The following is a 13314-nucleotide window of genomic DNA, read 5'->3' on the forward strand; positions in this document are numbered from 1 at the left end:
ATTCACACTTAATTGCTGCTGAGAGGCTTTTTTTTACCCCAACTGCAAAGAGAACTAGGCCTTTATATGAAGGCTTACATTAAAGAAATGCTGTTTTGTTCACAAAATATTTGCAATTGGTCCTACTTTTTTTCCATACGTGAAACTCAACACTTCCTGGACAGATATTCCACATTAAAAGCTGTCAATTGCAGTGGTTCCCAAACATTTTTAGACCACGGCCCACCTTTAAAGGAACACCCGAGCCACCTGACTTACCTACCTTCAGTATGTATGTACACAGATTTAACAAATTTATATTAGTTATTACATTATGTTATATTACATTAATACATAATATATTTAAATGTGTAGTATAGCAATATTAGGTTAAAAAATAAAAGGGCCATTCTCATTCTCGACCTGCAGGTGTGACTCCCTTGACAGGCTCTTTCTCTTGTTTTCATGTGTACCAGGGATGAGAGAGCCATATCACCTGACCAAAGTGAATGTGCTATGGGACGATAATGGATATACGTCTTCCACAAGGAGCTAAAACCTGTCCATCAAGGCATAAGCAGAGTAGTGTTGAGACGGGCTGAGAAGTATCTAACAGCACCCGGGCTTTATTAGCAAACAGTCTTTATTTGCTTGTGCCCTGTAGGTGATATAAACTTGTTGGCAAAATGACCAACATTAATTGTTGAATATTTTTCAATTGGTGTTAAGATAACATTAGTTAAACCCAGCACAGACAATTCACATTAAAAGCTCACCAGTATTTTAGCTCACAGGTCTCACTGCCTTTTCCGGTCGTTTTTTGTTTTAAAGGAGCTGCAGGAAGTGTTGAGATTCATTGACCGTAGCGTAACATTATAGCAGAAGTGACTGAGATTCAGTAGTTGAAATTCAGTTTTATATGATGCTGCTGTGGAAATGTACATTTTATGCTAAAAATACCTTGTGAGTCACTATAGCAGTTTCACTACCTTAAGTGGTTTTTGCCCAGCACATATTTGTTTGCTTTTATCTAACTCTTTATTTACTTATTTATAGAACATATGGTATCTATTACCCCGCGACCATGTACGCAGGATAAGCTGTTGACGATGGATGGATGGATGGATGGATGGATATAGTATCTAATATCGCTTCAAAATTGTGTCTAAAGCAGTTTTAATGAAAATTTTAACATGATATATTATGAACATTCTATACATGTTGGATAATTCTGACCCTGGTCACATCTGGGATGTCATCACCATCAACATCAGCGTAAGAGACAACATAATAGGAGAGACAATGGCAGACACATAGCAAGGACAAAGAATCTAATATCTTTGAGTTTGGGTGTGGGGTTGGGCCTGGGGGGGAGACATTTTCTATGCAAAATTAAAATTCATCTTGGACAGCAGCTATGATTAATGAGTTAATATTTGGGAGAGAAATTGGAAACTGAGGAGGTGTCCTTGTCATTTTGATAAGAGCTGTGAAGCAGCCTGGGCCTTCACTTTCACCACACTTCAATCTCCTGAAATCAATAACAAGAACATCAGCAGCGTCTTTCTGTCTTTCTCACTCTCACTCACACTCACACTGACATCATTACTAAGTACTGTTAACAGTATGCCTCACCTGATGTGCTATAAATACTTGAACTAAAGGTAATGTGGCATCAGTCTGCTGTGAGAGTGCAGTCTAAGAGAATACTGACAATTCCAACCCCCCTCTTATAGGAATACACCAAGTGTCTGGTACTGCAACTTTCCCATTAGACTTTGTGGTTGTTAATTATAAACAGTTTTCATGATCATTTTTGGATCATTGTATGCACAGGAAATGAAGGAAGAGAGAGACGGGAAACAAGATGCTAATGCCGGTCCCCGGGCTGAGACATGGCAGCAAATGGTCAGTTCCCTAAACCCATAGACCAACAGATGCCCCTTCATGATAAATATTTAAATATTCTGTTTTTAATGATAGGAAGTAAAGGTAGTGTCTGCTGAAAGACTACAAAATCTTTTTCAAAGGAATGAGAACCAACATATAGTTTGTTGACTTTGAACACTGCCTATGTAACCTAACCCTAAACTTTGTTGTAGAATTGACAGGATTCCGTTCATTTGCAGTGCCTCATGGCTCACTTGAATAATACTCGGTAATTTGTTGTTACGGTAACATAACTTTAAGCCAGTTTCATTTCACAATGTCAGCATACGTGTGATCAGTAGCTGGATGTTTGATCTGGATAAGGAAAAACAATGCCACAGCACACATTGCTATTGGAACACGATCTGGCTCGCATTGTGATCAGATCTTAGCCGGGTGTACAAACCAGCCATTTCTCTGCAGAGGAAAAATAAGTCGGGCCCATACAGCAGCATCAATCTTTGGAGACTCTCAAGGAGCTGCAATTTTAACATATGCCATTAACAAGTCCTTCATCCCTTATTAGTGTTGAAAGCCCATTGACACTCGGTCATGTCATATTCTTTAATGTACCCTCTTATCAAGATTCTAATCTTAAACCAAATTCACATATTGTTGGTGTCTGGCAGTCACCATCTTTCAAGTAAGATTTGTGTAATGTGACTGAAAACATTGATTTGCAGATGTGGATCATCCCTGGCACTCCTTTACCCAAGCCAGTATACTGATACAGAAATGGTACTGTAGTACTTCAGGGGAAAAAATAACATTTTTGTTGGACAGCATTTATATGTAACTCCATTAATCACTCTATCTAATGGTTGGAGATCCGCCCCGAATGTTTCTGACCAAAAAAAAAGTCTGTGCATTGTTAACTCATTTAGTCACTTCCCCTCATCATCCACGTGCTGCTGTCAGTGCTGCTTGCAGTTAACATCCCTGCAATATTGCATAGATTCTGTCAGCGGTCAAAGCAGGCCAGATACTTAAAAAACTGTTAAATCCAGAGATGGGTAGTTCTGTTCAAATAACAGAAAACAAATCGAACATGCATGACATCAAAGCGTCTCTGCAAGGCAGGTCAAAAGACATTTTTTGGGATTGATTTAGAGGAGGTTGTTGTGCGTAGGCTGGACATTGTTTACCAGACTGCAGTCACTAACTAGCTTCGCTTCTGATCATACAAATCAACCTTGCTGTCTCAGTTAGTTTACGGATTCAGTGCTGATGTTGAGGAGCTGCCTCGATTCATCAAGGATGTTGGAGCTGACCACTCTAAAGTGGAGTTTTCATCAATTACTGTAATACAATTATAGAAGAGGAGGTGAAGTTCAGTAGACGGGGGGCATGTTTGTTTACAAGTACTTCTGAATAGAAAGAGGCTGCATTACAGGGAACAGACTGCACCCATTCTAGTGTATTTATATTCAGAGCACGCTAATCTATTCAAACTCATATGCCAGCCAACTCACCAGCTGTTTGAAAGCACAGGACATTGAGAAATACTCTGAAAATGTTGCCCTACATCTGACTGACTTTAGTCTACGAACAGAACACCATGTGTCAGAGTTTAAAGAATTTCTGAAAGTGTTCCCCTCAGTATCTAGTCACAATCCAGCTAAACCTGCTTGCCTAGTCAGGCGCTTTACTGATGCATCCTCTCATTTAAAACTCTCTGGACTCACCAACTGTGGGCTTTGACATATCTGCCTTTATTACAACTGTGATGAGCAAATATCAAACCTGCATTAACTTGCCTCTCGGGGTCAGCGTGATAATCTTTAAACATCACATTATTATAAGTCATTATCACCTTTTACAGTTGGTTGCAGGAAAGGAGCAACATTAGCATTCAGCTGGAGTCATGTTTGTGTAAATACACTAGTCACTCCCCTTTTAGCTCTGTTTTGGTCTCCACCAGCTCCTGGGAAAAACATCTGGCTCTTTAGCTGCTAGGTGGTCTCTTAAAAGAAATAAAAACAGCATAGAATGTAACAATGAGTAAATATGTAAAAGAGCTGTCCTAAAGTACCTAGTGTATGGGTAAGGTTTCAAAAACTCTGGTTACAACAATTCCCATGATGCCATTCGACATCATGCATCCTACTCCCCAAAATCCCTCTTCAAAATGAATAGTCTAAATGTTCACCCAATGTTAAGACTCATAGTTATTTTGTCCATATTAAACAGCAATACATAGCTTTGTCACCTAAACAGTGAAATTGTCTGAACTGCCCAAGATCAAACATATTCAGTCTTAATCTTTGAATTTAGTTATATCACAGATAATCCCAATAGGTATACACCAATCATTTTGTAACCCGACCAGTGAACATGAAGCAGGAATCCTCCTTCTAACAGCTTTCTGCACAAGAGCCCATGTTTAGATATCTCCTCCGTGCTGGCAGACTGCTTTTCATCCATGTGGCCTGTTCCTGGCAGAGGACATCCTTCCATGCAGGGCTGCTGGACCAGCACCTAAATTATCCAATTAGACTCTGGGGCAAGACTGTCTGCAGGCCACTGTGTGGCTCACAGAGAGGCCTAATCACATCAGCCATACAGAGTCCTCCTAATATATTGGATTTCTGTTAGAGGTGATGTGCTAATGTCAGCACTGAGTCACCTCGTGGGGCTAACACACACACAAACACCACACACACACACACACACATGCGACCAAACCCAGTATGTAGTCTGTATTTCTGTCTAAGAAGATATGAGACCAGTAGCTGTGTGAGGTTGTGATTGTTAAATATTATTGCTAATCTGTTGCCCTCATTACCTTTTCTGTTGTTATGGTTGTTGCTGTTGTTGGGGTTTTGCATAGACGGACAACAAATGAAAGAAATCACCTGACTAAGTGGAAACGTAACAAATGCAGTCTCCCATACAGCTCATAAGGGGTTCACTGAATGCTTTGATGATGTCATTGGGTATGAAAATTGTGTGAATCATACACTATGGCCTTCACAGTCACCACATCTCAACCCAACTGATCACCTATGGGAGATTCTGGTTAGACAGCCCTCTCCAACACCATCATCAAAGCACCAAATGAAGGAATATCTTTTGACTGCTGCCCATCCCTCCAGTAGAGTTCAATCTATGATAAGCACTGAAGATGATCTGGAGGCTCATGTTGCAAATACACTTTCTAAAACACTTTATGTTGGTTTTCCCTTAATTTGTCACCCCATTGCATTGAATCCTGATTTTGAACCAGATATCTGTAGAGGTTAGCTCTCATGTTCACCGCACCTGGGTTCATTGTGTTCCAGTTGTGCTATGGCTCCGTCACATTTCGGTTGCGACTTACATGATATGATATAATCAGTGCAGAATACCCCCCCGAAATCTTTGAACCAGAGGACCTGACACACTCCCATGAAGTCAGTAATACTCTAAAGTTAGAATGAAATGGAATTCTTTGAATCGGACCTATACAACAACATTTACATAAATAATCAACTCATTGCCTTTTGCTTTTTTTTGATTAGTCTATTTGAGACCCGAATTCAGTCTAAAGATTTTCCAGAGCTTAATTTCAAAAGGCAGCTTGAAGATCGACATTTAAAGTGCACGCTATTGTCAGCGCCTGACAAATGAATTTGGATTCTTTGGCCGGAGTACAAGTTTGAGTCAAAACCCGCGTGCTGCTCAATCATGTCGATGTAAATTCAAGTCAATCAAGTCGATGTAAATGTGGGCGAGGAGAATTTAATTCTGTACCCTGTTGCTGCCTGTTGTTAATTCAAAGCACATGGTTTCTTTTTCATCAATTTGACATATTTGCTTAATTTCTCTGTGCACTGAAGCAGAGTAATGTACGGCCTGTGTGTCAGGAGCCCAGTCAAATAGAGTTTTTCTGTCTAATTGCAAGATGTCCGCCAGGAAAAGGGGGAAAAAAACAAATGTTAATGATAAAGTGAATTATTATAATGATAAGTAGGCTAATGCTTTTGGTCAAAATCCTCTCAAAAATGAATTGAATTAAATAATTGATTTAAATTATGAGAAAATCTAAATCTTGACTCAATCTCAAAACTTGTAATCATTACTTTTATTTGGCAGTAAAGAGCTTCCACAGTGCCTTTTCAGAACACACATGGAAACGTTCAGATTAGCAGTAGCAGACACTGAACTCTTTCCAATGACCTGTGGAGATTTCTCTTTCCTTTCTCAAAATCCCCACAACATTATGTCCAAACCAGAAATGAAGATTTCTCTTTAAAGACATTTTAAATTATCATAGCTGGAAAGCACATGAATGATGGTTCCATTGCATTGAAGTATCTCAGTGAGTCATGCTAGTGGGCCAACATGCACAATAATATAGACAGAAACTGGTAACCCAAAATGGAATGCAGCCATTATTATAAGCCTTGCATTGTTACTTACACCTGTGTTATTTTCTACTATGATATGATCTTTTGTCAGTAGTGGCTGTTGTGATTGGTTGTTACTATGGAACCACAAGTCTCATCATTTTTCAGGATTTGTGTTTGTTAAATACACTAACGAAAAAAAAATGTCTCAGTGGACCAGGTTACCATGTTTGTAGCACCCATTTCCCAGCATCCATCAGCGCCACATCATATAGGCTAGTGTAGACCTAACGTTTTTTATTCGGCTTACAAAGACTATTATTATTGTTATTATAATTATTAAATTATGGGTGTTATTAAATAAAAACCACTGATAATAATTATGTGTAATACTTGGGCTATTTATAAATTAACTGCTTTAATTATGTTTAGTACCATTTTACCAGTTTACTAATAGTCGGCCTACTTTATCACTATTTCTTACATCATAATAATAATGATGATGATGATGATGATAGTAATAATACATCTTTGGGGCTGTTAGCAGTGTGTAGGGATAATGTGTCCAGGCAGAGACCTGCAGCACGCCGCCTCACAGCCTCCTCATCACCGCGTTCACTTCGCTCCCTGCGCTTTCTCCTGCAACCGGCGGAGATGTAAAGTGGATTTAATAGCCGGTGTAACGTGGGATTTCAAACGCTTTCTCTTGCTTTTTTTTTTTTTGGCCGGGGCTCTCTCTATATTCACCGCATCGCTTCTCTGTGTGTATGCGTGTGTGCCTGTCTCTCTGTCTGTGTGCGGTGTGTGTGTGTGTGTGTGTGTGTGTGTTTTCTCCTGTGCAGCTCCTCACTGCTGGGATCCTGGTCTGCCAGGGGCTGCAAAGCCGTGCTAGTCGACTCATTCAGAACCAAATGCGTGTGTGACAGACTGTCCACCTTCGCCATTTTAGCACGGCTAAATCCCGAAATGGTAAGTCCGACAACCTCCCTTGACTTCGTTGACGTTAAAGGTATCGGGGACGGTGTGTTTTTGTGGGGTTTTATGTGAATGCATCAGCTGTTTTTTTTTTTTTTTTTTTTCCAAAGGGCGTCATTGTCATACATATCAACAGATCCTCCCTCTCTCTCTCCCCCTCCTTCCCTCTCTCCGTCTCGACATGCCAAAGCCATTCTGCAAAAGGTTATTATAGTCTTATTAATAGTAGGGATTTTTTGGTGGGGGGTGTTGGTGGGGTCTTTATTCACTTTACACCAAGAAGGAGGCTGTTTGTGTTATGTGACATGCACACAGGAAGGACAGCACTGTGCCAACCTGTGCATTAAGATGGTGGTGATGAGATGTGGGCTGATGTACATGACATGGTGAGTGGGATTTAAGATCATGTTAGCAGATGATAACACCCACAGGCACCCCTGCACCAACAATTGCTCATATTAACATATTTTAACATATTAGACTTGTCAATGGCGTCTCCATGGTTACCAGGCCCCGTGGAGAAGGTGCTGCATGCCAGTCCAAAAATCTGAATCTGAGTTCCCTTACACGGTGGCTGCAGCTGGACACAGCCAGCCTGCAGTGTGTGTGAAAATCACAGCACTATCCCAGTGACTCAAACGTGCCCCACTTTCTTTGGGGAAAGGGCAGTGTCTTTGTGGTAAATTTTCATTCAGTGCGATTAGTTATTATTAGACTGGAAATTGCCTCGGAAGCAGTTTGTTCACTAGTTGCCCTGGTAACAGCATGGGCACCGAGGCTTTCTTAAAGACACAGGAGGCGGCGTGCTGTTCATCCTGCTCCATGCACGGACTAGGAAGGGTTACACAGAGGATGTAAGACAGGCCACTTTGTTTTAAGATATTTGACATTACTTTTGACATTTTGTAGGTTTAATGATTAGTCTGAGTCCGACAGATTTAAAATGAATCAGTAGATCAATCAAAAATGAAAACACACCTTTCATCCTAAAACCATTCTCCATCCCAGAGTTAATGTTCAGTTCATTTATGATATATGACTTTTTATAGACCAAGGAGTGAATGAATTAATCAAGGAAGTCAGGTTAATAGATAGAAACAATAGTTAGTGCACTAAGCTAAACACAAATTCAGGAATATGGCCCATGTTTGTTTAGGGAAACAAGGGAGGTAGTAATGCAGGCCACCCTTAAGACCCTCATCATTTCATTTAAGTGATGCTTATTCTCAAAGACATTTGCTTGGGCTGCGAAGATTTCTTTCATTTTCATTTCATTAATCTGTTAATTACTTAAAATTCTCAATCACAGACATTTATGGTTGTGTTGATGAATCCCACGTTTTTTGGTAATCCCCTGGATTTTAGTCTAGGGCCACCAGCAGGTCAAAGTTGTATCTTAGTCTATCATCTACTACCTGGATTAGCACAATGTTTTGTATGGACACTGATGGTTTCCGACTGGGAACACTTCTTTAGTGACATTTGTGGTTTTAAATGGAATGTCTTGACAACCGCTAAACGGATTGCCACGATGTTTGGTAAAGATATTTGTGATCCCCTGTGGATGACTGTAATGACTTGATCCCTTAACTTATTCTCGAGCATCACGATCAGTTGGTTCAGTTAGCAAATGTTAGCATACTCACATGCTAAACTAAGATGGTGAATATGATAAACATACATACTAGCATTAGCATTTAGCTAACGACTGCTGTGCCCACAGCAAGTAGGCTACATCTTTACAGAGAAGGTACCAAACACATAATGAACACCAGAGATCTGATAATGGGCTCAGCCCTCAGTTTGCTGTCGCCCCTGCAGCCTGCCTCCACCTCCTCCACAGCTCCGTTGCAGCCTGGAGGCCTCACTTGCCCTGAGGGAAGCTAAGCTGTGGCGACTCCTTTTGCCAGAAATTAAGGAAAAAGCAACTCCTTTCCTTTCTCATTCTGCTGTCCCTGTCCCCATATATTTTATTATTTTGTGAGACAGCCATAGCTACCATGCTAATTATGCTTTCTGCATCACATAGTGGCTTCTAAAGGGCCCAGCCACTCTGTCTGCAGCTAACCTCCTACAGCCCAAGCATGATAAACACCCCAACCTCTTTTTTCCCCTCTCTGTCTTTCCCTCCGCTGCTCTTTTCCACCTATCCCTCTCCTCTCTACCCCTTAGTCATTTCATCACACCATTTTTCATGCTCTGATGCTGCATTATATTTAAGCTTTCCCTGTGCTTACTACATCATTTACTCCACCTCTCGTGTCCATTTTGCTCAGTCCAACTTTGCTGCAGGCTTTTGGGAGGAAAAACAGAGAATGTTTGAATGCACTGCATTTAAAGGCAAAACCCCCAAACATCAAGCCCAGTTTACTGCCACTGCTAGACCTGTGTGTGTAGAGGGGGAAGAGAATGAGTGAATATGCATGTGCTTGTATCATTTTGGATGTTGTAAGCCTTTTATCCAGTTTGAAGGTACTGTCAGAAGCCTCTAGATACAGTGACGTACCTCTTTGACCAATTAGCTCACACTCTAAGATTAAACAGGACTGACTGAGGTCTGAAGAGCTTCAGGACACTGGAGTGTCAGAATCCTCTTGAGTCCAGGATGTATACATTTGTGTTTCATCTAATAATAAAAACAATAGCTTCAATACAGATAATATCACACGCAGTGGTGTGCAACAAAGAATATATGAAACATAAAACCAGTCATTGAAAAATTAAACTGAAAATAAATTACACACAGTGATTGATAATAAAGTCCTTATAGGCAAGTCCTGCTACTCAGCAGCCATCTTGGTAACAGCTCCGGGCAGTTATATCAGACAAACAAGAACAGGCCCCTATCTAAATGAATGTGGTTATAGGCATAAATGCACTTTCAGTGGTCAATGGGACATAAAAACTGCACCTCACCCTTAAAATCTGATAAAGAAGTTTGATGATTTAGCCCCAAAGTAAGGTTTAACAAACATTTTCCCCCCACAGGTTATACTTCTACTACGCATGCACAAGGTTTTACGACAACGACTTCATTTATGGGTCTGTTTAGAGTGCCGGTGACACGGAGCCATGAGCTCATCCCACCGGAGCGCCTGAACAAATGCTATGCTAACTGACGTTACGAACGCAGTCAGTATAAACCATATACGTTTATAAAAGGCGCCCTGTTTTATCTGACACATATTGCAAGTACTGCATATCAAAACTGGCACCTTGGACATGTAGTGCATCTGATCTGACCAGATCAGATGCACTACATGTCCTCTCTGCCACCACAACATTTGGAACTGTCGCAAACCTCAGCTGTGCACGTCCATGTTACTACACGATTGGCTTAAAATGTTTCTCCGGCTCGGCTGTTAAAAAGTAAACAATTAGTTTTCTTGAGGGGGATATCTGTATCCAACTGTCATCTTTGGTGTAACGGGTTTTTCCCACAGGATTCTATTCAGGGCTCTTTAAGTGTTCTTAAATTGTCTCTCTTTATAATCACAGTCTGAAGATCTATGAAGGTGCACAAAATATCTGGGGTAGTCATACTTAAAGTAGGTAATGGAATCTGTCCAATGTGGCTCTGCTGATATTTAAAAAACAAATATCCAATGAGAGTAAAAATACATGTTTACATGCAAATATACACTGTTGCTTAACTTCAAAGGCATGTTGTGTTGTAGAAGATGGTAATGTGCCTGAATGCTTTGTTTAGAGTTGGCAATTTAAGCAAGTTTTATATTTCATGAAATACGCTTATTGGTTTTCTTGTTAAAAGTTAGATGAGAAGAATGATTCCACTCTCATGTCTGTATGGTAATGTAGCTGGAGTCGGGTGAAACAGCAAGCTCTGCTCTGTCCAAAGGTTAGAAGATCCACCTAGCAGCACCTCTAAATCTCACTTATTAATACTTTATGACTCTTTAGTTTAATCCATACAAAAACTGAAGCATAAAAAAGAGAAAAGGCAAGTTGTGGTTTTGCTGGAAGTATGGTGCGTCACTCTTTCTTCTTGGAGTCCCTATTTGCTAATTGCCTGGCAAACTCAAGATGAACAGGACTTCAGGTAGCTGCACACAGTGTGACCAGCTGCTGTTCATTAAAAAGTTCTTCGAGCATGTAACTCCAACAACTGATTAAACCAGATACAATTTAGTTTTGATTGTTTTTATTATTAATGAATTTGCTGGATATTTTCTCCTTTTGGTAGTAAAAAAATAGGCCCATCAGAAATCTTCAGTGTTCAGTGCAATGTCTGCAAATTGGTTGTTTTGTTCACTTCAAAAAAGATTTTCCATTTACAATGATATTTAACAGCACGTTCATAAATGAGAAAGAGAAACCAGTGAGTATTAGGCATTATTTGCTTGAATGACAATCACTTATAAATATAGTTGCCACTAATATCTCTAGCTCTAATATCAGGTATCTTTAAGTGAATACGCTAGTTCACAGTTTATCATTTAGCTGCTTGACATGGATAATATGTCTGCACGATATTTGGAAAATCTGCGATTTATATAAACTCAATGATCATCAACAAATCTAAAATGTTAGTAAAAAATATTGTATTCCTGACATCAAAATACTGATTGAAGTTTAGAAAGAATGAAAAACTCTTAAAACTTTTAAGGCACGTGTCAAATTAAGCTAAACAGTTAGAAAACATACAGCTTTTGTTATAGCTAGTACGTAACTTTTTGTTATTAGCTAACCTAGCACGCTGTGCTTGTATAAAACACAGCAGACTGAATTTGGTTTTCTACATGTTTACATGTTTATGCTTGTTGAACAGGGGTATTGATAAATGATTGGCTCTGCTCTGCTAGACGCTGACTTCTCTCCGTCTGTGTGTGCAGGAGCTCAGGCCCAGGCTCAGGTCTTAAGCGTCAGGCAGTCCTTTGCTGTGTGTTTACTGGACATAATTCATATCGCGATGGCAATGAAAATACGATTTATCGATCAGCACTAGTGGATAACAATAGAGATTTGTATATTTTCCCATTTATTTTCATTTATAATTTCACTTTAATTGACTGATCAGATTTGCAACAAACCTCACTGACTAGGAAGCAAGAATGATTTTCTTTGACTAGTTCTACCTTTCCATTTTCATATCCATTCTGTGTACTTCATAATAGTTGCACTTGTTTAAACAGCTTCATCTAATAGATTTCTGAAGGAAGTGACATCCCGTGGACCTCCTCAGTGGGGGGGAGCTGGAGCATCTCTGTCTCTGCTCATGTGGAATAATGCAGTCTGGTCACTTTGTTTTGGATGGTAGCGCTCTCGATTGGATGCTGTGCGAGACTTCCAGCCGAGCTCTGTCATTGGCTGAGGAGGAAGTAAAACTTTGTCTGTCTCAGCAGACGCCTTTCCGTTCCACTGCATTCGTAATCTTTTTCTCCCCCCTTTGCTTTTAGAGAAGGAACTCACTGCAGTGCAGATTAATCAGAGGGATTTAATTAACTTGGCCCCGGCACACACATCAAACCTGGAGACAAGACAGGCTATAAACTCAGCCAATTATCTCCTGCTAGAAGGGGGGTGGGTGAAACCCCTCATGTCCAACCACCATCCACCCCTCCCACCACCAACCGCAGAGCTTATTTCATTAAACTGTCCCCTCACCTCACCTTAACTCTCTTCACCTGGCCATAACACCACACACTACCATTAGGGATAGACTGTGGTTTAAAGCCACGGTAAGTTTGGTTGATTGCTCATGTAACTAACTTGAGTATCAGTGGCCTCAAGTGATTTCTTGCTTTTCTTTTTACTGGCTGTACTGGCTGTAGGGATGGCAATATCTGACAGTCAACCCCTTTGGTCCAGGCTGAAATATCAACAAGTATTAGATGGATTACCATGAAATTTGGTTCAGACATTCCTGGTCTCCAGAGGATGAATCTCACTCACTGTGGTGATCCCCTAACTTTTCCTCTTGCGCCACCATGCATTTGACATTTAGTTTTGAACTGAAATATCTCAACAACTATTGGATGGATTGCTTAACATACACATTCATGGTCCCCAGACGATGAATTGTAATAACTTTGGTCCTGGACCTTCCCATCAGGGCCAAATTATTTTGTCCATTATTTTGGTT

The 13314-nt window shown here is 40.3% G+C and overlaps 1 protein-coding gene across 5 annotated transcripts in view; it reads left to right on the plus strand.

Annotated features, from left to right (window-relative positions):
• The window catches only part of adgrb1a (adhesion G protein-coupled receptor B1a), a 141451-nt gene that overhangs the window by 93572 nt on the left and 34565 nt on the right, over nucleotides 1–13314 (plus strand). For all 5 annotated transcript variants that reach the window (XM_046045621.1, XM_046045622.1, XM_046045619.1 and 2 more), the window contains exon 18: nucleotides 7079–7205. In XM_046045621.1, the coding sequence (XP_045901577.1) occupies nucleotides 7079–7205 (127 nt within the window). The remainder of the gene's footprint in view (nucleotides 1–7078; nucleotides 7206–13314) is intronic.

Source organism: Micropterus dolomieu, linkage group LG03 (assembly GCF_021292245.1).
Source record: "Micropterus dolomieu isolate WLL.071019.BEF.003 ecotype Adirondacks linkage group LG03, ASM2129224v1, whole genome shotgun sequence".
Classification (NCBI taxonomy): domain Eukaryota; kingdom Metazoa; phylum Chordata; class Actinopteri; order Centrarchiformes; family Centrarchidae; genus Micropterus; species Micropterus dolomieu.